Source organism: Brienomyrus brachyistius, chromosome 17, assembly GCF_023856365.1.
Source record: "Brienomyrus brachyistius isolate T26 chromosome 17, BBRACH_0.4, whole genome shotgun sequence".
In the NCBI taxonomy this organism is placed as follows: Eukaryota; Metazoa; Chordata; class Actinopteri; order Osteoglossiformes; family Mormyridae; genus Brienomyrus; species Brienomyrus brachyistius.
The window spans coordinates 12947899-12973647 of NC_064549.1; the positions used below are offsets into that span (position 1 = coordinate 12947899).

Genomic DNA, 25749 nt, shown 5'->3' on the forward strand with positions numbered 1-25749 from the left:
AGTTTTCTATGGGCGGACAAGTGATGGCCCATAAAATGAAAACAGTTCACAGGATCTTATTAGTCTGCTGATCCCACCTTCTCCAACCATTCAAGGTGTCAGGAATACAGAGGGACAATGTCTCACTCCTACACACCTGGAGCCTAATGGACGCTGAGCAGGGGAAGCCGAACAACAAAAAACACCTCGGGCGAAATGCTGGCGCCCGCTGACGAAACACACAGCACTGCGTCCTTCACAAACAAACAACAACCGGCGCATTCCGAGGCAGGACAGACATATAAGCACGCCACAGACACACCGACAAAGTAACACGGCTGTCACCATATTCTGGTGAAGAACAATGGGTTTGGAGGGTGTGAGAGCTGGTTAGCATACAGCCAGCACATATTAATGTTAGTAATCTTTGCAATAAGGCTGAGATTTGTTGCTATTGATTGCACTGTAAAGTATAACCAATCAGCACTCATCACACTGACATACACAGCTGGCATATGGCCAATCAGCTGGTGGGGAGAGGAGGGGGGATGAAGGGTGGGGCCCTCGCCTCTCGTGACAGTGAGACGGTCGGCCCGGTCGGCAGGGGCTCGTGTCGAATGCGGCCGATTCAGCGCAATGCGGCCGAATGGCATCGTACTTACGCACTGGCTTCGTCACGAATGTCAGCAGCTGGCTGCTGTCCCCCTCGCCCTTGCCGTTGACGGCGTACATCTTCACCTCATAGTTCGTGTCCGGCTTCAGGCCGCTGATGGTGAGCACGCTAGGGCCCCCTGCTGGAGGACAGAGGCACGGCAGAACGCACTAAGGAAACTGCTGTACAGAGCCCCCACACATTAAACTTGAGCTCAAAGGAGGGTTAAATGAGGGCCTTATTACATACAGAACAATGATAGTGCTCTCAGGTTTCTCAGGAGCTGCACTGAGACCGTAAGACATTGTATTCAGGAACATAAGCCCAGAACTCGTTCTAAGTCCCTGCAGGCAAACTGCAAATGCAGACCCTTCAGACCCCAGCCATTGTCTGCTGCTAGGTGCTTGTAATGTGGTCTATTGTGTGTTTATCTACAGGAAGTCTGCCGGCTCCTTTTTTCCCATGATGCTTCCCTGTGGTGCTCAGAGGCATGCTGGGAGGGCAGCAATTAGCAGCCATGGCAGAGATGGCGGTGGCATACCCTCCAGGACCTCATAGAGCTTGCTCTCCCAGCGTCCCCTGCCTGCCTGCCTCCACTCCAGCCGGTAGCGCAGGATGGGCACGCCGCCACTGGCTTCAGGCTCCTGGAACTCCAGCCGGGCAGACCCAGAAAACGGTTCTACCTTGGTGAGCGATGGGCTGGACGGCACCTCTGAGGAGGACAGGAGACATGATTCAGGTACACAGCAGGCATCCGCTTTCCCGCTCTCAGCTCACGGAAGCCGCCTTGCCTTTGCCTTGCCGCCGACACTGAGATTAAGCGGCTGACCTGAAATTAAAACAGGAGGAGCGCCCCGGTTCTCCACGGACGTCTCCGAAAACGCAAATGAAATTGCAGCCAGGCGCTGTTGCACGTCCTCCTGACGTCTATTCAGAGTGACAGGGGCTCTGATAGAGAATAGAGCCCAACAAAAGGATATGAAGAACGAGATAATAGTCATGGGCAGCAGATTTCCTCGACAGCCAGGGAGAACGCGGGAGTAGAGCGGCTGTATGAGCATCTACTCACCTGCCTGGATGAGAAGAAACTCCTTGGATTCTGTACCTATGGCGTTTGTCGCTGTGCAGTTATAGCTCCCAAAATCACTCTGGGATTCGGGAGTGACCTGCAGAAAGAGAACATTTTCCTTCTTTACTTTTTCTTTACTTTGACTTTATCTTTGCAGTACATGTCTGGCATGACTACCCCCATGTGACCCCAACTCCCATGTGACCACCACTCCAATGAGACCACCTATCCCATGCCACTTCCTATCCGATGTGACGACCTATGACATGTAACATCCTATCTCACATGACCAGCCTATCCCATGTGATCTCCTATCCTATGCCACCTCCTATCCCATGCAACCAGCCTATACCATGTGACCTCCCATTCCATGTGACCTATCCCACTTGACCTTCTATCCCATGCAACTTCCTATCCCATGCCATCTCCTACGCCATGTGACCAATCTATCCCACATGACCTCTTTTCCTTCATGACCTCCTATCGCACATAACCTCCTATCGTACGTGACCTCCAATCCCACGTGACCAGCCTATCCCATGTGACCACCTATTCCATGTGACCTCCGATCCCACGTGGCCACCTATGACAGGTGACCTATCCCACGTGACCTCCTATCCCATGTGACTTCCTATCTCATGTGTCCAGTTTATCTGACATGACCTCCTTTCCCATGCCACCTCCTATTCCATGTGTCCTCCGATCCCATATGATATTCTATCCCATGTTACCACCCTATCCTATGGGACCAATCAAATGTCTGCTCCTATCAGTCCGGGGCCATCTGAGGCTCTCCTAAAGAGAGGTGTAGGACGGTGGAACTCCCACATGGCGTCGGCACTGCAAAGCGGCGGCCCACCTCCAGGTAGCTGGCTGTGGCAGTGCTGAAGAGCCGCACACTGGTGCTGTTGGAACTAGGCAGGGGCAGGCCATCCCGGAACCAGGTCACAGAAGCCACGGGGTGGGCCAGCACCTCGCAGCTGATGTTGGCGCTGTTGCCCTCCCAGGTGTACACCGTCACTGCACCCTGAATTTTGGGTGCGTCTGTGGGGAAAAACAGATGTAGGTGATGGGTGCCCCGTGTAGCCGAGCGGCCTGGCCATCAGGCCTGGGGGCAGGGGGATCAGATGGGTGAAACAGCTTCCTTTCAGGCCTGAGCAATCAAGACAAACACCTGAACCTGAACACTGCTGTGGGCTGCGTCATTACCACTGAGGCCATCAGCACTGTTACATCCCGGCCTTCAGGGAATCGTGTGTTTGCTCAGACCGGCTCTGGCTTTGCTCCCCTTTGTAAGACAACTCTCTCCCTACGTTATGGAGCAGTTAGCAGCTCCTTCCTGACAGATCACACTGCCCTGAGTGACACAGACTAACATCCACAGGCCAGCTTCTGTTTCGGAGAGGCTCTTAATTGCCATCGTGGCCCTTCTCATAGAAAAGGGCACCACTGATCCATGTCCCAGATAAGCAGGGGGTGGCTTCCAAGTCTGGAGGGCACAGGCGAGAGTAAATGCTGGAAACATGGAGAGGAAAGCGGAAAGACAGGATGATGGATGTCCGCCAGCTCGTTGGGGTGCATGTGTGGGACGCAGGCACACACGCGCACACACAAACTTACAGCGCACTTCCAGGTGTGCAATGTCAGTGTCCTGGCCCACGGCGTTGTGTGCTGTGCACAGGTATTCCCCGGCGTCGCTGTACTGGACAGTCTTCAAGGTCAGGGAGGACACTCGGGCATCGCTGCGTACCACCACGTGCCCATCTGCGCTCTGCAGGTACAGAGGGGGGAGATGAGCCTGTCCACTATTCACACCCAAACAGTCCCCCTCCCCATACGCCCCCCCCTGCCCCCACACACTGGACATGATCTGACTGCCTTTTGCCCGGAACGCCTTTCAGAGAGCCCTAAAAGCGAATTTGCCAAATGGCACGGCTCGCCTCAGAACGAGGTGCCAGAACACGGACGCCTGGCCGGCTAGTGCGCACATGTAGTTCACACAGCCCGACATCATCCGCCGTGTTTGTGTTTCACTTTCTCGATTGATCTTGCGTGGTAGAGATGTGATCGCACGTATCTTTTTCTCCTTGTTTCTGAAAAGAATAATTTTTAAAACAAGTCGGGAGACAGGGGCAAGTACAGATGGGGAGAGAGATACTGTCCTAACTGTCGCCACTGAGAAGGCACTCTGGGGGGCGCTCTGGAGCTCACAACGCTCCAGAAGACAGGTTATAAAAAGAAAAGGGACAGCAAGGGCAGCGCGGCTATAAATAGCTGCCGCTGTGCCGCACTTGGGTAAACACACAATCCCAGCATGCACCTCAGCGGCTCCTGTGGCCCCGCTTTGTTTACCCTCGCATCTAAGCCACCTATGGAGCGTCACCTCGCACAGGACGTCTAAAGATGCAAATCTATTTTTAAATGTCCTAAAAACCACCGCGCCATTATTAAACAGCATCAGTCACATCAATTAAAAGTACGCTTTTTTTTTTACTAAATAAACGTTCCCGAGCATTTGTAAGAAAAATCATAAAATACATAAATAAAACTCAGACAATACAGCTATAATAGTATAGTTTTCAGCAGTCTATCCCAACGCTGCCTAAATTAACACCAGTATGCTTCAAAATAAGAGGGCATTTACGTAAATAATCTCATTCATAAAAAAAACTTTTTGTTACTTTTATCTGTATGATAGGCCAGGAAACGTTAATGATTCGGAATCGGGAAGTTAATGGCGGAAATGAGATGGCGCCATTAAACTGTATAGCCAATAAAATAGCTTCGCTAAAAGCAAAGTGTTTCATTGGCCCAATCGGAGCTGAAGAACCAAGTCTGCAGGTGGACCGGCTCCGTACGTAAATAGCGCCTTTTCCTCACGTCAGGGCAGGATCCACCCTTCCGGCTTATCTCAGTACGCAGAGGACGTGCAGATGAGCGTAGCCTTCTGGCTAACAAAAGCAGGACAGTTAACGGCTAATGGCACTGCATCCTGCGGAGAACGAAGACGAAAGCTCCAGCTCTCTCTGACATCACAGGCAGCCGTTAGCGGCCCGTTAATGAGTGACATCTCTCGCTGGCTCGCCTTCTATCTGACCCCCACACACCTCCAGCGTATTACTGCACAGCGAGGGACAGAAAAACTCTACTCATCCAGGCAAACGTTCCGGAAAGATGCATGCTTCTGTCACCACGTTTCGCCCATGTACAAATACGGCCGTCACAGCGTAACAGTGCCTCCGTTGTCAGGGCAGCATTTTTTATAACAGTATTTGGAATCGAGATCGGCTGACACCATCGGCAACAAAAGCCCCGTGATATTATAAAATAAAATGCTTGCAAAACAACATGCTATAATTTAAGCTTTAATGTTTCCCCCAAGATCACTGAAATAAGCACGTAGCATGTGTAAGGAAAAATAAACTGCTAAAAACAGCTATCATCTGTGTTACGGTTTTTAAAAATCTTTCATCCCTATGCCTGAGGCATTCTAAATATGAAAATAAATTCCTTGGAAAAAAAAAAAATCCAATTCCTCCTCTCCAGCAGGCTCCCCTCCCTGTGATGCTGAGAGGATGGTACAGACTTACCCCTGCATTTTTAACACCCAAACCTGGGTCTTCTGCTGTTTGCATGTTTTTTTTTTGGTACACTCACTGTGGGGCCAAGTCAGGTGACAAGCCCTAGCATGGCCATTTCCACCCCTGCCCCACCTCGCCTTCCCTGCCTGCTTCCCACTGTCAGAGTCCCTGTTCCTTCCTCCAACACCCACATCATGGGCAGCAGTTCACAATCTCACTTCTTCCATAGACACAGAAGTCAGTGGTGAATGTATGTTTGGGATGAAATAAATCTTGCCCCCCACATAAAGAGGCAGCCTGAGTAGGGACTGCCAGTAGAGGGATCCTTTAGTTGCTTGGGGAGGGGTGACCAGAAGGTTGCCGGTTCAAATCCCAGGGTCAGCAAAGTGATGTGACTGTCAAGTCGTTGAGCAAAGCTCTTCACCCGCAATTGTTCCTGTGACTGGCTGACCCTGCTTTCTCATAAAAAAGAGAAAAAATATATATATTTGCTAAATAAATAAAATTAAAAATTGGAGCCATAGATTTGGAACCGCCCCCCCGTGAAAGCCACCCCCGTGAGGGATGGCAGGTTGCCGCGAACAGCTCACAGCGCGCAGCAGAGGATTGTGGGACCAGCATTCCCCGTTAGATCACTGGCATTTATCGCCGCTAACCACAGATGTACCTTTGTGCCTTATTTCCGCTGCCCTGCCAAGCAAAAATGAGGCAGGATTTGTTTTTGCATTATAATCAGGGGCCTGGAGCTGGGTGTTGGCCCCAAGGTGGTGCAGGAAGAAGATGATGAAGGTCACAGGGCCAGCATAGTTAAAATGATTAGCTGCTGCAAAGCTGACTGATTTCACAGCATGCTGTCCGAACACTTTCAGATGGAAACACTACTTTCATAGAAGAAAACAGAAAAATCACACTTAGTAACTAAATTAAGTCTCCCAATCTTACATCAATCACAACAGGAGACTTAAACATTTTTCAGTTTCACAGCAGGTCATCACGCAGTAGATGTTGAGTTCACACAGGATGGGCACTTCCACGCGCGCACCGGACTCTCTCCGTGTCCATCTTTCAAACCACAAATGCCCAATCCATTTACCGTAACCATTATCGGCTGATGCCGGCGTTAAGGGGTGACCTGATTGACGTGTTCAGTCACGCACGCTGATGCCTTCTGGTTTCATTTACAGTCTGTCATTTACAGTCCACCACAGAAATGAGACGCATGTAGGACCGTCCAGCACAAACCAAAAGGACACAGCAGACCAATTTAAAATGTGGTGTGATCGTCAACCTCAAGATAATTCGCTGAAATGAGGGTAAAGAATGGAAAGTTCGTCTCTGCCGTCTGTCTCTGTGCGGTTGCGTGGGCAGTGCTGGACAGTTAGGGGTGATTTGGCTAGCTGCTACCCATCTCCTCAGCTCTTCAGCAAGATGAGTCCTACCTTCTGCAATCATAGCTTGATGTTGATCCTGCCCTGTTTAACATCAGTAAAAAATAAACGCAAACAGCCCCAGCCACTTTACCCTTGGCACTGGTCGGTCTTTCCCTCCCTATCCTTACTGCTGATTTGCCTTGCCCCCTCAACATTAGCGACATAACCCCCCCCCCCCCACCTTGGCTGTAGATCCCCATTTGTTAGCATTACCATGGATCACCTGGCTACAGATTAAGACAGCTGTACCTTGTGCTGTTCGGGCCGAGTCCAGGAAGCCTGGAGAAAACAAGACAAGGACACGAGACAACAAAAATGGCAAAAGAAAGAAAAGAAAAAAAAACAAAACAAAAACAAAATGAGCTTTTAAAGGAATCGTCAGTCACAGTTAAGAAGACAGACACCTCGACGTGAAGCGATGAGCGTGTTACCTGCTCCAGTCCTGTGAAATGAGAAAATGCTAAAAGAAAATATACATGCGTTCAGTCAAAAAGTTCAGTCAAAAGGGTACAAGTAATTATCAGCATATTGCAACATTCACAGGCGTCTGGTTTCATAACGGGGAAGTATGACTCTGGTGAGATGTGCCGCTTTCTGCCGGTGCTGCTCTCCTTATTCATCGCGTAGCTGGAGGTCACTTGGAGACCAGCTAGCCAAGAGACAACTTCCAATTAAAGACACTTAAAGGCCGCTACCCTCGTTCGCTTCCTGGCCGGTTCGGCTGGGTGACTCACATGCGGACGAGGACGTCACCACATGGATGGGCGCGCAGTCCCGTGCTCCAGGTACGAGGAGTGCATGCGATGCTGGTGGATGGAGGTGGCTGGATGGAGTGTTTATGGGGCAGCACAGGCCAAAGCAGAGATGAGATCATTGCCAGAAATAATGTTTTTTTAAACAGCCTTGCTGTGCCGGTTTGCTGGACAACCTGGCTATTTTTACCCCTGGGAAGCTCAGGCATTTCTTTTTCAAATCCCTGAACAGCAGAGGTCATCTTACTCCCGGATAACCTCGGGAATTTCTGTTCCTGGATAATCCAGGTAATTTTTATTCGTAATAAACAGATGTATTTTTGTCCCTGATTATCTCAGATCTTTTTATCCGTGGTAATGCCGGGATTTTTTACCCAGGTAAACCTCGAAATTGGTTTTTTAATCAGGGACAGTGCCATTTCGTTGGCGGGGGCCGCTCGCCTGCTCTTCGCAGAGCTTGGACGTCAGCTTTCACCCAAGTGGCACTTCAGCGTAATGGCCGGATTTTCCCGTGGATACCATTCTGGTGAAATGCGCTGCTTTACAACCGTACTGCAGTACCCTCCAGCGAGACATAGTGAAGGCCTATATAGGAATGCCATGGAATTTTCCAGAAACAGTCATCCTGTGGCCTTACCAGGGAGGGGCGGGGGAGTGCTTTTTGCCTTTTGTGCCCCCCAGACATGCCCCTGGACGTGACATTTCCATGCCTCTCTGTCCTCTGCTGGCCCTCCTGCGCTGTCAGTTTAATGGATGGTGGCGTACCATATGCCGAATGTCACACCATCAGTCATACCGGGAACGTTCACACACAGCTGATCAACAAGGCACCAGGACAGAAGCAGGAAGGGAACACGACACCAAACGAAACACAAAACTCGCAACAGAAGTAGTAGTATTAATATAAACAATAATAACCGAAACAAAGCATGCTTATAGAATCAATCCTAACAGTTTGGAAGGTGTTCCTGTTATACACCAGCAATATACCTACAGTCTAAGGAGAGGCTGCCTGTCCTCTCACTGTACATCAGTAACTTGCTTGTCTAAATATAGCCTTAATTTACAGCCTGCACTGATACACCCTGATGGGTATCCAGGATGTTACCCTAAGCGCTGCACAATCAGTTGCAAAACCAAGACGTCAAGATCACGTACTAAATTCCCTAAGTCTGACTTAAACATCAATCATAAATACGATGCTCTGAAAATAAAAATAACTGGAAATTCAAGGTGCCATCAAAAAGAGTACAGGCTATCTCTGGGACCCATTACAGGGAGTTCTTCTGACTGACACTGTCAGACAAAGGACCAGACTAACAAATTTGCTCCCAAGACGACGTGAAGTGGCTGAGTCCTCGAGACAGCAGATGACACTGGACTCACACAAAAAATACTCAGATTTATTTTAATAAAAGAAAAAAAAATGTGAGCCCCATATCTCAGTAGTGCCGTTACATAACTCAGAAGTATGTCTGTGTCTGTGAGCCTGGAGTCCGAAACAATGGAGAAATTCATCTCCAAATAAAATGATATTAAAAAACATTAAACTAATAATAAGGAAGAGGCATGGGGTCATTGATGTCAAAGAAGATGAGAAAATATGTGAAATATACATCAGTGGATATAAAAACATCTTGGTAGAGGCGTTCGGTGCAGATTAAAGGAGTCATGTTATTAAAGAGAAGTAATTTAGTGTTGGATGGAACTCCTGTCTGAAATAACATGAAGTAAAGAGCTCAGCTGGGTGCTGGAAGACAAACTGACGACCTTGGCGGTTTAAAAAAAGATTTGCAAACACCAGCAGGTCTGTTCGTCCCATTCCTACCTGCAACCCACCGAGCTGGTAACCAGGGGTAACAAAAAGCCATTTTCAATGTTTCGTTTTCCCTCTATTTTCATATAGTGTTGTTTTCTTTTTTTACCGCCTAAACAAAGGAGGTAGGGGACGGATAAGTGTATGGACATTGTGGCTTTGTGTTCTGATTGGCTGTGTGGAAACATGTGATAAACCCGCCGGTGGAAATGAGGCGAGTAAAGGGAGTGGGAGATTCGCTTTAGAGGCTGTAAGGACAGGGCTCGCTGTGATCATGCAACATCCAAGCGATGTCAAAGGTCAAAATCAGGCACAGGTTAGGTTACTGAGAGCTTGGACACGGTAGTAGGTACCTTGATTCATGGTGTGTGTTAAACACCAAACAGATATTGATACTGTGTTATTGATATCATACCTGATAGATCCTGTTATGAAGATCCTGTGAAGGAAAAGACCGACACATGAACTGACTGGTGAAGACTGACTAGTGACAACCCCCCTGAGCTTCCAGAACATTCCACAGGGCCCCCCATGCTTATCATGGATGGGCTATGGTCGTATGGCTGGGTTCTGTCTGGCGTTAGCCTTTGAGGAGGCACAGGCCAACCCCACAGTGACCCTACACTGACCCCATAGTAACCCTACACTGACCCCACAGTGACCCTACACTGACCCCATAGTAACCCTACAGTGACCCTACACTGACCCTATAGTAACCCTACACTGACCCCACAGTGACCCTACACTGACCCCATAGTAACCCTACACTGACCCTACAGTGACCCTACACTGACCCTATAGTGACCCTACACTGATCCCACAGTGACTCTGCACTGACCCCATAGTGACCCTACACTGATCCCACAGTGACTCCAAAGTGAGCCCACACTGACCCAACAGTGACCCTACACTGACACCACAATGACCCTACACTGATCCCACAGTGAGCCCAGTGACCCTATACTGATCCCACAGTGACTCCACAGTGAGCTCACACTGACTCCACAATGACCCTACACTGACCCCACAGTGACTGCTGTGAGCCCACAGTGACTCCACAGTGAGCCCACATTGAGCCCACACTGACCCAACACTGACTCTGAAGTGACCCCACAGTGAGCCCACGCTGAACCCCACACCGAGCCCACACTGACCGACTCTCCCTCTGTGAAGACATGGTGCCCAAAGCTCCACGTGATGGTCGGCGTGGGGTCTCCCAGCGCCTCGCAGGTCAGCATCACCTGCTCCTCCAGCTCAGACGTCGTCAGGTTCTCCAGGTATGTGATTTTAGGCTTCACTGCAACAGGAAATTTCCGGATGTCACGACTAAAATCCAGCCATGTTGGGTTTCCGTCAGGTGGGTTTGCTCAGCGTCGCTTACCAAATACTTTGAGGCTAATCTCCTTCTCCTGCTGGCCGGCCTTGTTCCTGGCAGTGCACACGTACTCGCCTTCGTCCAGCTTGGTGATGCCTTTGATTGTCATCTCCGAGCCATCCTCGTTGAAGCTGTACTTATTTCCATTTTCAAGAACAATTTTATTTCTGGCGTGAAAAAGAAGAAAAAAAAGGTCAAATAAAAGAATCCTGCCAGAGAAAGTAGCTCCACCTGGTGATTAACCTCCCGTTCCCGTTCCTGTCCTTACTGACACAGAGCCTAATCGCTATCATTCAGATTCCCAGACAGCATAAGGCAGAAGATCCACTCTTGGCCTTGATTTGGGCAGTTTGGATTATTTTATATTTCAGCAGCTTGCATACATTTCCTCCTCAGAACTGTCATATGATTAGTCATATGGTTCTTCTGTGCACAGTCTTCTTCTCTCCTTAGGCAAGACCAACCATCTTGGACTCTGATCTTGCCAAAAGAGCCACTGCTTCTGCTTCTGTAACCATCCCCGGCTGCTTCTGAGATCCACCACACTGCCAGATCCACCACTGCATCCCTGAACACCCAGCTGGTTCCCCAAAAACCTCAGTCCCTCCCCAGGGTCTGTAACCCTGAGAGCTCCAGCCTACCGTGTCCAGGTGACAGTGGGCTCCGGGGAGCCATCGGCATCGCAGGCCAGGACTACGGGTTGGCTCATGTCCGCCGTGGCGTTCACCTCTGCCTGCCGGATCCTGATAGTCGGAAAGACTGAAACATCGGCGGGATCAGGAGCTGAAACACGTCCGTACCTGCTGTCTTAACTGACCATGCTAAATGCAAACAGACATAAATAAACAAAAACAACCGCACTGATCCTGAAGGAGTACACTGAGGATTAAAGAAGATTCATGCCAAGGATATAACATAGATCAGGGAAGAGGACACTAATGGTTAAGAGTGATTTATACTGAGGGTAGCCAATCATGCGAGGGGATATTAATGGTCAACAATGACTGATATTCGGGGCACGGGATAGATCATGGGAAGGGACACTAATGCTCAACAATGACTCGAGTAACAGTACTAATCAGAGGACACTTATCTGTTAAACTGACTAATATGGAAGACGTCACACTCACAGGCTGCAGAACAGAGGGATAACCAGAGGAATAAAGAAAGGAAAACAGAGGCAGACATGGAGCAGAAAGAGAGAGAGAGAGAGAGGGAGAGAGAGGGCTCACCATTAACGATGACATCGATGGGCATGAGGCTGATCTCGCCCCGCACCATAACCCGACCTTCGCACACGTACGTGCCTTCATCGCTCTTCCTGATGCCCCGGATCTGCAGGTGGTTGTTACTCAGGATCTTATATCGCACTGGACAGGAAACAAGCAGTGCAGAAAGACAGCAGGGAAGAGAAAAACAAGTTAATTTTGACGAGGTTGCATAAGCTTCCTTTCTGCTAAATGTGCGATCCATACAGATCTCCGAGTACCTAATGCACCTGTGAGAAATGGGCCACAGCCACAATGGCAAAAAGAATAAGATACCAAGCACAAGATAGGAGAGCTGATGCTGCAAACTGTGGGAAAGCCGCCCGCACTGGAAGACCCAATAAACCTTCCAGCTTCCTACCATGCAGTGGTATGCAGTGGATGTGCGCATTCAGAGAAACGGGATGAAATTGTGTCTCAAAAACATCTGGATGTAGCTTATAAACACAGCATACTGCATCATTCTATGGTGATCTCCTGCAAAGAACATGGGAGGTTAAAGTTCCACGTTTTTCTGGTATTTTATTATCCATCCATCCATCCATCCATCCATCTATCCATCTGTCCATCCATCCATCCATCCATCCATCCGTCCGTCCATTTATCTATCCATCCATTTTCTGAATTTGCCCTGTCCTACTCAGGGTTGCTGGGGGTCTAGATGGGGGCCTACATTATTATTTGTCATTATTATTATTGTTATTGTTATTATTATCATTTATAAAAATGTTTTTTGTTTTTGAATTTTTTGTGTATGCTTGTTTTAATTCCTTTATTTTAAATGTGTGTAAAGCACTTTGTAAACCCTGTGGTTAAAACAGTGCTATATAAAGAAATGTTGATTGATTTATTCATTAAAGCAGCATAAGCAGATAAGCACGGACCAAAAGCACAAAACGCCCGAACGCGAACACGAAGACTCGGCCGGGTCTCACCGTCGTTCTCGGCCCTGACCCTGACGCCCTTGTGTCGCCAGGTGACCACAGGTGGGGGGGAGGCCACCACGTCACACACAATGCTGGCCGTGTCGCCCTCCGTGAACTCCTGGGGGGACGGCGCATTTTTAATTTCGAGCTGTTCTGGAAAGGGGAGACGACACGGTCGTTGGGATCATACTGACATGCAGACAGTAGGGGGTGCAGCGGTGAAAAGCGCCACCGTTACACCCTGTGAGCCTCAATCTCAACAGCTTTGAGAGAATCCTGAGTTCTTAGGGAAGCAGGTAAACAGAAAGCCAGTCTGAACTGATAAATGACAGCGTACAATGGGTTCGGCCTGCAATTTACATCAGTCAAAAAGGAAAAGGGAAAAGGTCTGTTGTTGCAGCCAGGAGTTATTTATGAAGCAGAAGCCTCATTAGTCCAGACGAACGAGATCATTAGACTTTATTTCGTGCTCTATTCTCTGGCTGCTTTTGACTTCACGCTGAGAGGCTGAAATTTCCACTAAGGGAGCTGGAAAGCGATAGAAAATCAACACCTATCAAGCCCAGGTGATCTGGGACCCGGAGCGCGCGCTGATGGTGTGGCGAGGCTTACGGAAGATGGTGACGTTGATGGTGCCCTGGGCCTCGGAGTCACCGCTCCTGGCCACGCATCTGTAGATGCCGGCCTTGTCGAGGTCGGCGTTGTAGATGATCAGTGTGGAGATCCTGTCGCTGAGCGTGATGCTGATGTCCGGCCGGTTGGGCGATATCTTCTCGCCGCTCGGCAGGTACCAGTCAATCTCCTGCGTGTCGGTGTCGACTGGAGGGGAGGCGTGGAAAAACGGGCTGTTACTGACATCAACCGGTGATTTGGAGCGGCAAGTAATGACCGGGGTGGATGAGTTCCTGACATCAGGGCTCTGGGAAGCGTGGAGGTTGGCGAGGGAGTTTCATACAGTATAAAACGCGTCATGAAACAGGCCAAGGACAGCCTTAGAGAAGGTCTCTATGCTGCGGCCATGACACCAAAAAACCATCCTCACAATAATATCATGGAAGTGTAAATGGGGCAGCGTGTGGCTCAGTGGGTTAGGGTACTGTGCCTGTGATTGGAAGGTTGCTGGTTCAAATCCCTGCGTTAGCAGAGTGATGTCATCAAAGGCCCATAACCTCTCCAGGGACTGCCTGACCTCTGCCTTTCCAAACACATACGTCACCATAGATAAATGGGTCTGCTGAGCAAATGAAATCTGTAAGACTCGCTCCCAGAGGGATGGCAAATGATGTCATGGGATGGGGGTGTGTGGGGAAAGGATGGGGTCTTAAACAAGGCCTGCAAAGGGACATGGTGTTAATTAGCAGGAAACAGCAGTTGTCAGGGCAAAGTTATACATGTAACTGGGGAAGGAGTTTGGTGGGCCTGGGCATCAGAGCCCAGTTACAGAGCTGTGTGTCTTACAGCAGCGTTTCCCAACCCAGTCCTCAGGCACCACCAGATGGTCCACATTTTTGCTTTCTCCCAATTGCCAGGGAATTTTGAGAGAGCAAAAACCTGGACCGTCTGGTGGTTCCCGAGGACTGGGTTGAAAAACCCTGTCTTACAGAACTAGTATTAAGGCTGAAGTGACTAAACATGACTCCTCATCTACCTTCCATTCAAAGCCACCCCCACAGGTTACAAATTGCAGTTTTTTTGATATTTGTGATAATTGGCCAGTAATTTCCTCCTCCCGTTAGAGCATCTCGCCCGTCCTGCACTGTGTGATAGGGCTTCGCAATTTTCACCTTCATCAGCATTAACCTTCAAACATTAATGAAATGTGATTAAAGTCCAACTGAGTTCTTATCACAATCATATTAATTCAATTGTCTGCGATACATGCGCTCACACGCACAGCACATGCACTCACACACCTGCACCTCCGATACCACAACCTGTCATCTTCCACATTGCTGATTTTAATTAAATTTTATTTTCAGAGAGCCCATCTTGAGTGCTACATTATAGAAAATAATCACTTCTGCTGTTTATCTTCCATTAGCTTTAGGGAGAATTTGATGCTCTTGCATTACGTTGCCCACGCTCAGAACAACAAACCCAGTTAAAACCCAAATTAACTCCAACAAAAGATGCTACATGCTAACACAAAGTAACCTAATGGATCCAATTTGACCCCAAACAGGAGATGCTACATGCTAACATAATGTAACCTAATGGATCCAATGTAACCCCATCAGGAGATGCTATATGCTAACACAATGTAACCTAATGGATCTAATGTAACCCCAACAGAAGATGCTACATGCTAATAACGTAATGTAACATAACTTAACATAATGGAACTATATTAACCCCCCAAAAAACATGCTACATATTAGCTAAAACAACATCATGGACTGAATTTAATACCAACTAAAATTACTACATGATAATAATAAAAATATACTGTACTAAGTGCCAATTTTATTAAGGTACAGATAACTAGAATGAGGTAGACACCTCCCCGTTCTTCAACACCAAAGGTGTATGGGCTGTGCTGTTCAGAGAAGCCATTCTGAATATCATTATTGTACTTAACTGTTCCTTTTGCACTTGTCCTTCCAGGTAGTTTTAAAGAGCTGTGCAATTCTCCTCTAGCCTCTCTCATTAACAAGGTGTTTTGGGCCACACAGCTGCCGTTGACTGGATCTATTTTGTTCATCACACCATTCTCATTAAACTTGTACCACTGCAGAGTGTGACTACCCAAGAATGGCTGTCTCTGAGATGCAGGAACAACCACGTCCGCCACCAACATGCCAGGTTTAAAATCACTGAGATCAGGCATCTTCGCCGTTTCAGTGTCAGTTAGTGAACGTCTGGTTATTAGAAGAACAGAAATATGTCAGGCTTGCTGTCATAAAACTAATCACATAAAAGAAACCTATCCTTTCATGACTTACATGAAACGGAAAGTGGAGTCATCCTCTCAAAGGAAGCAAGAACTGTGTGTGTGTTTGTGTGTGTGTGTGTGTGTGTGTGTGTGTGTGTGTGTGTGTTTGAATTAGGTTTATATTACATTGTGCGAACCAAATGTCCCCCACAGTGCAAGAAAAACCTACTATTTTGACATTGTGGGGAGCATTTTTCAGGTCCCAACAAAGATCTGTGAATGCAATCAAAAAAGTAAAAATGCCAAAAGTCTCCTGTTTTTGTTTGGTTACTTTGGTTAAGGTTAGGGTTGGGTAGGGGTTAAGGTCATCATGTTGAGATTAGAGTCTTCCTCGTAGAAAATAATGGAGAGTCCCCACAAAGATATAAACACAGGGGGCAGAGACACCACTGGGTCTTGCAGATTTAGGGCCATTCACCCTCCAGGTTCAGGTAGCAAAGCATGCAGGATGAGTGCCGTAATCGGTCGCTTACCCAGCATGGCGTTTCTGATACACATGGTTGTCCATGAGCCCCCTATCCTGTACCCTGTGCCAGATGACCAGCAATGTATTGTCTGAAACTCTGTGATTCTCCTTGTGGGCCCCTGTGTGATTGGGTACACAGCCCTCCCTGTAACTCGCCGTCTCCTTCTATCACTCTGTGTGTGATTGGCTACGCAGCTCTCCCTGTAACTCACCTCTCCCAGCATCACTCTGCATGTGATTGGCTACGCAGCTCTCCCTGTGACTCACTATTTCCCTCCATCACCCTGCGTGTGATTGGCTACAGAGTTCTCTCTGTGACTCCCTCTTTCCCTCCATCACTTTCTGCGTAATTGGCTACGCAGCTCTCCCTGTGACTCGCCGTTTCCCTCCATCACTCTGTGCGGGGCCGCGTTTCCTTCTCTGTAAGATTCTTAATGAATCATAACTGTTATTCTATATGTGGCTCCTTTATTCTGTATTTAATTCTCTTTGTGTTATTCTGTTATATTCTGTAATTTTGTGTGGTTCCCTTTTGTAAGTCGCTCTGTAGCTCTGTCCCTATGTGCATAATTCCTTTCCATTTCTGCAGGTGATGACACACTGTGCATGAGGTGTTTGCTGGGGATGTGTCATGCTCTTCTGGCTCTGCTACAGACCTACCTTCACAAAGGAAGAACTTGGACTGTCCTACGCTGATTTCGCTGTAGGAAGGGGTGACCTTCACCTCCAAGGAAGCTGAAAGAGAGCAGATGTCAAGGTTCAGCAACGCGCCATGCCATAAATCATGGTCACACGCAGAATATTTTGGAATGTATATGTGCACTGTGTACATTTTAATCTAACCCCATGGGTCATTCTTGGGGAGAGCTACAAAGAAAGTGCTTTTGGAATCACTGAGGAGCCGTACATCGCATTAAACTGACAGTCATGGTGAGATCCGTACAGCGACAGGTAAAACAATTGGTAACGCTTTACATTAACTGCACCTTCATAATGCATTTATAGAACGTTTATAAGCAGCATCTAAGTATACCTTAACATCCTAACATACCTTTAATATACATCAATAACAAGCATGATATATGCATATATGATAATAACAATCATAATCCTTCAATCACATTAGAATTCAGTGATCATTGTTGACACACCACAGCAAAATATGTTCTCTGCATTTAACCCAGAATGCAGAACTTGGGGGCGGTACCTTGCTCAGGGTACCTCAGCAGGGCTCTTCTGGTCTGGGATTCGAACCAATTACAAGTGTGCTTCCCTAACCATTAAGCCATCAAGATCCATAAATTCGGCATTTACCCTGATCACAGGGCGAAAGTCCTAACCACTACACCACCATACAATGTTTGTTATTGATGTATATTAAAGCTGTTAAGATATGTTAGGATGTTAAGGTAGACTTGCATGCTGCTTATGAAAATTTTATGAATGCATTATGAAGGTGCAGTTAATAAAAAGCATTACTAATAATGTTTTCTTCTATTAAGTATAGTCTCTGAACCTCATTTGTTCATGAATTTTCATATTCTCCATGTTCTCTGGTTTTGACCAGAGTGGAGGCGACCAGAATGTCTAAATGCTTCCTGAAATACATCCAGAATTCATCCAAACATAAACAGTAAAGGCTAATTATTCTATCTAATTGCGGTCCAGTTTACTGGACCAAGATCTGACGCCTGGTGCCAGTCTCCAGCGGGCACCATGCCGGAGCTTTCGGCATGGCTTCAGGGCACATCACGGGCTCACTGGGTGCTGGTTTTGGTTTCTGCTAATTGCAAAGCCTCTTTTCTCTGTGCCATTGACTTCAGGTAGATCAGGAGTGTAATACGGAGCGATAAGGAAAAGTACAGAAATGGCTTAAAATACCTACTTAAAGTTTTCTCATTTCCCACGAGACATTTTTCTTAAACTGCATCAGTTAAAGAAAGACAAAATAATGAGTCTCCCAAACATTAAATATAAGTGAACACATGCAGTGAAGCAAAAAAACTTTTTTTAATACAACTGGGGTATTATATTGGCTATAATATCTGTGTATGGCAGCAGTGATATTTCCCCGATGCTGTCCAGGAGGATGCGGCAGTCAGCGGGGCTGCATTAGAGACGCACCTCGTAATGATTAAACAGCACGCACACCTACACCAGCGAGAATGTCCCCGCAGCGCAGATGCAGACCACTCCCCAGATCTTCCGAACCTCACAGTACACACACAAACTCACACATACGTAAATGTGCAACACACACACGCTCACACACATTCACAAATGTGTAAAACACACACACATATTTGTACTCCTATCTTCGAAGGAATCATCCATGATTTCTATGGGAAAAACCCTAACCTCAACAATGACACCCTACCCAGCCCTAACCTTAACCATAAGTAACCAAGCAAAATACTTTTTTTACTTTTTTGATTGCATTCACAGATTTTAATAAAACTAATAATAAATTAGTTTCCCCTTGTGAGGACCGGAAAAGTGGGGTCCCCACAATGTCAAATTAACAGGTTTTTATCACATTGTGGAAACCAGATATCCCCACTATTAAATATATTCCTGTCCCAGAAAAACACACACACACACATACACACACACACACACACACACGCAAACATACAGACACATACGGACACACACACACACACACACACACACAGACAAACACACACACACACAAGTTGGTCTTCCTATTTCTATGGGAAAAACCCTAATCCCAACACCCTTACCCCCTACGCATCCCTTACCTTAACCATAAGTAACAAACCAAAATACAAGACTTTGGGCATTTTTACTTTTTTTGATCGTATTCACAGATTTTTATAAAACTGAGGTTATCCTAATGGGGACCTGAAGAAGTGTCCCCAAAAGTAGGGAAATTTCAGGTTTTACCGCACTTTGGGGACAATTTGGTCTTCAAATGTGATCTATGCACATCCCCCCCCCCCCCACACACACACACACAAACACACACCTGCCTGGCTCACTGCTTCACAGCCTTTACCCCTGAGACCAGCACTTGCCATCCATGACTTCAGCATTAAATAAAACACCACAGTCCACCACAAGCAGCACAGCCACCAAAGCAGCTTGAGGACCACAAGCTCAGGGGACACGTGACGCCCCCTAACGAGCCAGTGAGCGGCTGCTCTCTGCCCGCTCTGAGCACCACCCCAAGCAAACGCTCCAATTACAATGGCATGCCAGAAAGACGCGGACGGTGATCAGGGAACCCGGCACGGTTCCACTCCAGCTGATACGCATGCCTCTCCCTTCCCCTTCACTCAGTCATGCCACAAGTTGCGTTTCCGGAACCTTCTCCCCAGTGCCCGTCTGGGAACGGCCATCTCTCAGAGAAACAACCACAGACAGACATAATGGGAGCGAATTAGTCCCCAAGTATTGCAACTTGCACCTTGGGCACGTGGAGTAGCCAGGAAAGAGACGCTGAGCCGGAGAGGTTTCAGTGTCCGTGTCACTCGTCCGGTGAGGATAAGTCGAGCAGCACGGAGAAGCGGGAATCCGTACCAATGAGAGTTAAGAGTCACGTTCATCGGAGAATTTAGTCTAAAGTGCTGAGAATAGAGGACAAAACATTTTATGGTCAAGGCCAGAACAGAACCAATTAATAAAAGCTTGAGTGAAAGGCTTTTAATTAAAATTAAATCAGGCCAAGTGCAGCGGAGAGCCAGGTGAAAATGGCTGATAATTCATGCCTTGCTGGCTGTGATGCCAGTCGTCACACAAGCTCTGTCCGACCAGCGCCGCGCTCACAGAAATAGGGGAAGGTGGCCCCTGGTTCCCCAAAAACCATGTGCTAAAAATTCTTTGTTGACAGTGGGCCACACAGCACAGCTCCACCTACAGGCCTGACAGTGTCACCACAGAGCAGAAACACACGCATGGAGACAGCCCCACAACACCAGCACTACTATTTAACAGACTCATTGACTTAAAAAAGAAAATTTATAGTGTAAAAGCTAGGTGGTTATGGTTTTGGTGAGCTGAGGTTAGCGATCTATAGTTAACACTACATGAGAATGGTGAGTCCATAGAAAAAATGCTATACCGAAGCTGTGTGCATGTGTGTGTGTGTGTGTGTGTGTGCTCTTCCGCATGCCATTGTGTGTGTGCGTCCCTGTCCTAGACTGTCTGATATCATGTGCATGTGTGAGTGTGTGACCGTGAGACAGATGGATTTTCACACGCATGCCTCCCTCCTCTTAGCGCCTTAAAGTGTGAAAGGTACTTCGCACGTACAGCTCCCAGGCAGCCGTTATTAATGTTTGTGGCTGGGATGGAATCTCATATTTTACATATTTAATATCTGCTCTCTGATTAAAATGCATTTGGAAAGCAAACAAGAGCAAATCCAGATGTATGTGAGTCAATCTTGGGCTGAGGACCCGGCAAACATGACTCTGTACTTCCTCTCGACCTTCTGTGGCTCTGCGACCACGGGAAATGCCATTAGCACGGAGAGAACAGCAGGTAGTATGACCAGGAGATGCAGCTCTCCAGCTCCCAAACTCTCCAGGAGAGCTGAGTGACAGCCTGACTTCCACGATACAAGATCTGACCACATCAAGTACAAGGAGACATGAAGAGAGAAGAAAGAGAGGAAGTGTCTCTGAGGGGAAATACAGACAGTAGTTGCACTCTGATGGAATGGCAGCGTGTCACTGGGTAGAGGCGTGTTTCCGGAACCTTCCAACCGGAAAGCGAGGCAGTACTAGGCACGGGAAGGGAAGTTGTGCAAGTACCCAGAAAATTGGGGCGACCTGAACGAGTGGAACGGGAGACGCTGAACGCGAGGTGCATGGGAACAGAACAGAAACAAAGAACAAACAGCAGCGTGCAAATAATCGGCCGCGTGTCAGTGTGACCTTCGGAAAAGGTGAATTTTATCTCTCTCTGCATCGTGCTCTGGCACGTAGCGGACTCCATCAACTCAGCTCTGCCATTTTTATTTATACGTACTCGTTGCCTTTATTTTGAGCTTCAAATCCCCCTGGAAATAATACTAAAGCCCAGAAAAAAAGTGATTTTCCGACCTTATCTCTGGGAAGCGAATCTTATCACATCCATCGAGTGGCTTTTTACATTAAAGTTGAGGTATGAGCTGTTTCTGATGCGGTGAGACCATCTGACACGGCAGAATGTCAGCGAACTTCTGAGAGAGTCGCCTCTTTTTCTTCTCTTCGTTTGCACGACAAACAGAAGCTGTGACGAATTCAGGCCTCGGGCTCCTGAAACAAACAGGGGTTAAGCCTCTGCGGGTCTCTTTATTCCTCTTAAGTAGACCGGATCCAGTGAATCTGTGCATGTGTGTGTGTGTGAGAGAGAGAGAGAAAGAGGGGGAGAGAGAGAGAGAGCGAGAGAGAGTGAGAGTAAACTGCATGCTCGCATGTTTCGGCCAAATCCCTTTCAGATTCACTAGTGTGACATGTGACTCACTGCTTATTACCGTATAACACACCACAGGGGAGTTGGACGCGTCACGCATTAACGCCCTTTACCCACTGCTGCTGGGTACACGCCCTCCCTCCAGCACACATCCTCCATCACGTGCATGCACAATCATACAATCACACAATCATACAATCACACAAACACACAATCACACAAACACACAATCACACAATCACACAAACACAGAGCTCCTCTCACCAATGCGCAGACATGTCCTCCCTTTTTTCTCACAAACACACACACACACATCCTCTATCCCTCGCTTACAGACACACACTCATTCTAACTCCCTCACACAGACACAGACATACTTTCTCCCTCTCTCTCACACACACACACGCACGCACAAAAACAGAAACACACAAGCAGACACACAAATGCTCATTCTCACTCTCTCTCACACAGGCAGACACATTTACTGTCTCCCTCTCTCTCTCTCACACACACACACACTCACACAAACACAGACACAGGAGGGAGCCAATCCTGATTGTTAATTCCTTATTAAGCAGACTTATCACTCCCCTTTCAGACGCTGCCTAGCCCCGTTTCGCCCCACAAAAGCAGCACTGACAGACAGACACAGTGGGGGGGGGGGGGGGGGGGGCGCCAACACCCACACACGCCACGCTATCCTCAGCCTGTGGGCCTGAGCTGGTTGTTGCACCGAGACGTCAGGAAGAGCACAAAAACCACAACATGAAGCACAGAGACGCAGGGAGCAGGCCGGACAGCGCAGGCGTTTCCAGGGGCCACGTGCCAGAAAGCAGGGTGCTTTATTGGAGCTCTGCCGAAATCCGTCAGGATTTCACTGCCATGAAACAGGGTCTCCCCGCTTTGCATGGCGCCCAAACCTCCGATCGCTGCATCGCTCGCACGGGAAGTTGTGGAGATTTGCCGCATAAACAGCATCCCCGGGGTCTCATCAACCAACCTCGGCCCTGCTAAGCTGCGAGAAACGCAACAGGCGGTAATTAAGAGCGGATAATCTCTCCAGAAAAAAAGCTTCTAACCTAAACTACTGACTAAAGAGTTTTTTTTTTCTTTAAAATTTTATGCTCTCCTGTATAATGTGCTAAGATTACAGGATAATTTACAGGATAATCCTTTTCCCCGACAGGGAGGTGTCTGCCCACGGAGTGTGGATGTGCTCATGCCTGAGGTGGCAGACCTTTGGGAATGACACCTAGTAAATTAATTGCTCTTTGAATGCCGAACAAGGCCTACTTCATTCAAAGATGGGGGACTCAGAGAAAATCGTAGATGTCTGGGCAATGGTGTGGGAGAGGCTGGCGGGTCCAGGGGACCGAGCTGGCGCCTCCCAGTGGGCCAAACACTCGATACTGATTAGCGAGCCACATTCACCAGTGTAGGGAGAGGCAGACAGGCCGAGCAAAGCCCGCATCCCTAAGGAGACGTCAAGTAATGTGCTTCTCCAGGCAGTAATTTAAGAGCGCCATACTTTAGCATGCCACATGATAACCATTTTCCAGCTTAATCTGGGATTTAATTTGAAAGCAGTTAGTGGGAAATAAACAAAGGGAAACATCCCCCCCCCCCTCTGCTGTGGAGCACTCATCCGAACCCCTCCGAAATTGCTGAGCAGCGAATGCACGCACAGGCTCCGGGTTCGAGGATGGATTCGCCTCTCGCTCTTGAGCCACATCGGTTTACATGCTTGTTAAAAATCTCCAACACCTGTAATTACTGCTTACACACCAAGCAGAGGCGAGGGGGGGCGTTTACAAACCCTGAGATGTGGCAGTGCGGTATTTCAATAGCCGCTTGCGGCCACCGGGCTGCTCGTTAAGCTCAGAGCCATTTTCCTCTCACCCTCTCTTCACCTGTGAGACCTTCAATCCAGCACGTCAGACCTCCTGCTGCATCTGGCTTCTTGGCCTTTATGGAGTAAATCCCACACAGAAAAACTGGGCACGTCAAGCTTCGGACGAGGACTCGGGTGTATCAGGTGGTTCCTGGGTGACTGTCTCTGCTCTCTGGAGCTGATTTCAAAACCATGTTAATTACAAATGTCATGAGCCCCGGAAAAAGTAGCATTAGCATCCATCCTTAGCTTAGCAGACGCTGAGGCTCTGCATTCACATTTTACCAGCAGCCTTGCTCAAGGACATAAGAGAAAACCTCACTTATGGGCAGAACAGATCATGACTACATATAAGGCAGCACCCACGATCCCCCAAGTGCATGCTGGGTAACTGAAAGGCTAAAGCAGGCCGATGAGGAATGTGGCTTTCTAGCCTGCATGCTAACACACTATCGGCACTATGAATTCTAGTCATGGAGGAGGTGGGTCAGTGAACAGCAGAGGAGGGTCTGAATCGGCAGCTTAACAGAAGCTCAACACACATGGACACACACACACACAGGTTTGTAATTATGTTTGTGGGGACTCTCCACTCATTTCTATGGGGAAAACTCTAATCTCAACATCACAACCCCTACCCAGCCCTAACCTTAACCACAAGTAACCAAACAAAATACAGACTTCTGGCATTTTTAGTTTTTAGATCTTTGTGGGGACCTGAAAAGTGCTCCCTGGAACATAAAAATAGCAGGTTTTTATCACATTGTGGGGGACATTTGGTCCCCACAATGTAATACAAACCTAATCCACACACACACACACACACACACACACAGCAGAGGTTTCCTGTCAAATGCATCAGCCCAAAATTCACTTAGCAGACGGGCTGCAGAGGGCAGACCACATCACGGGCTGCGGAGAGCCAGGACACCAACATTCTCTCTGGGCCCATCTGTCCCAGCCTGTCACTCTCCATGCGACCTTCAGGTCTTCATATGGATCAGATGCACAATTCTCAGGGTAGGAAACAGCTTCCATTGTTAAAGTGCAAAGTACGGGGAGAAAAATCCACATTACGGTGCGACACCAGCAGCAGCAATGAAAGCAGACTCGGTGATGTACGCAAAGTGCTCTTCGCTGACTCAAAGCCCTAAGCGAGCCAATGGCCGGCCCCGCAGTGCGCTCACGAGCGACCCGCATACCAAGCGAGGCCTAAAACTTGTTCACTTGCTTCAACTTTATTTCCCCCCCAAATTGTTTTGTATGTGACAGGCAGGAGCCTATTCCTGGATTCCGGGCTCCTTCCGGAAGCTTCCCATGAACAATGAGTCACGAACACCAGAATTCTGTCAGCCTCCCCGACTTGGTTAACAAAAAAAAACAAAGATAATAATGTACCACACATCATTCGCTGTTGGTAAAGGGCAGAGGGAGAGGGTGGGCCGCGTGTACAAACAACGCATGCCTCTTTATTCTATTTTCTGACCAAATTGATTTAGTGGGAGTCTGGAGGCATAGCACTGCTTTCGGGGGTCTCAGCTTAATGGCGTCCCACGTCTGTGAGACCGACGCCGAAATGTCAGCACTGGGCCCGACTGCATCACGCAGCCCCACCACTCTTTCGACAAATGGACCCCTACCGGCACTAAAAAGAGCCTTGCCACCCTCATGGGCGCCCCCGTCTCCTGAAACCCGTGTCACTCCTCTCCCAGCAGGGCACGCAGATCACAGCACGGCGGACGCCCCTCCGGCCCACAAGCCCTCTGCTGGGGGACGAGTTCGGCTCACTTAATTATTATTATCTCTCGAAGTGGCAGCGCCCCATTTCACCAGGTTGCCTGGTAACCGGCGGTAGGGCACTGCCACGCAGATGACGCCTGTGGATGTGAAGCTGGGGGCTTAAAGTGCGCATCAGCATGGCGTCAGCTGATTTGAATCCTTGCAGAGGGGCTAACCGCTCCGATTGGCCTTTTTTAAGGTGCCCCCACCCCCTCCATACGCACCAACAAAGCTGAAGAACCACGATCTGCTTTGGCGGCAAAGAAGAGCGGGCCTGCAGCACGCGTCCTGCCTTGGCTGCCGCATCTGCTCTGGTGCAAGGTGCCGACGGGGCAGCCAAAGTCTGACAGCGAGCCTGCAGGATCTGGGGTCCGCCAGACCCCAGCGGCGCTTGTTAGGAGCTGGCCAAGGC

At 48.3% G+C, this 25749-nt stretch overlaps 1 protein-coding gene across 8 annotated transcripts in view; it reads right to left on the reverse strand.

The window, feature by feature from the left end:
• Positions 1-25749, reverse strand: part of ncam1b (neural cell adhesion molecule 1b) — a 99283-nt gene that overhangs the window by 17215 nt on the left and 56319 nt on the right. For 3 of the 8 annotated variants that reach the window (XM_048980926.1, XM_048980921.1, XM_048980927.1), the window contains exons 2-15: positions 16907-16981; positions 13461-13667; positions 12858-13001; positions 11887-12024; positions 11296-11413; positions 10661-10821; positions 10434-10576; positions 9695-9718; positions 6961-6990; positions 3321-3471; positions 2560-2744; positions 1701-1797; positions 1173-1343; positions 642-773 (exon numbers count right to left, since the gene is read on the reverse strand). In XM_048980926.1, coding sequence (XP_048836883.1) covers positions 642-773; positions 1173-1343; positions 1701-1797; positions 2560-2744; positions 3321-3471; positions 6961-6990; positions 9695-9718; positions 10434-10576; positions 10661-10821; positions 11296-11413; positions 11887-12024; positions 12858-13001; positions 13461-13667; positions 16907-16981 — 1776 coding nt within the window. The remainder of the gene's footprint in view (positions 1-641; positions 774-1172; positions 1344-1700; positions 1798-2559; positions 2745-3320; positions 3472-6960; positions 6991-9694; positions 9719-10433; positions 10577-10660; positions 10822-11295; positions 11414-11886; positions 12025-12857; positions 13002-13460; positions 13668-16906; positions 16982-25749) is intronic. The other 5 variants (XM_048980922.1, XM_048980928.1, XM_048980923.1 and 2 more) reach the window with 4 other exon arrangements.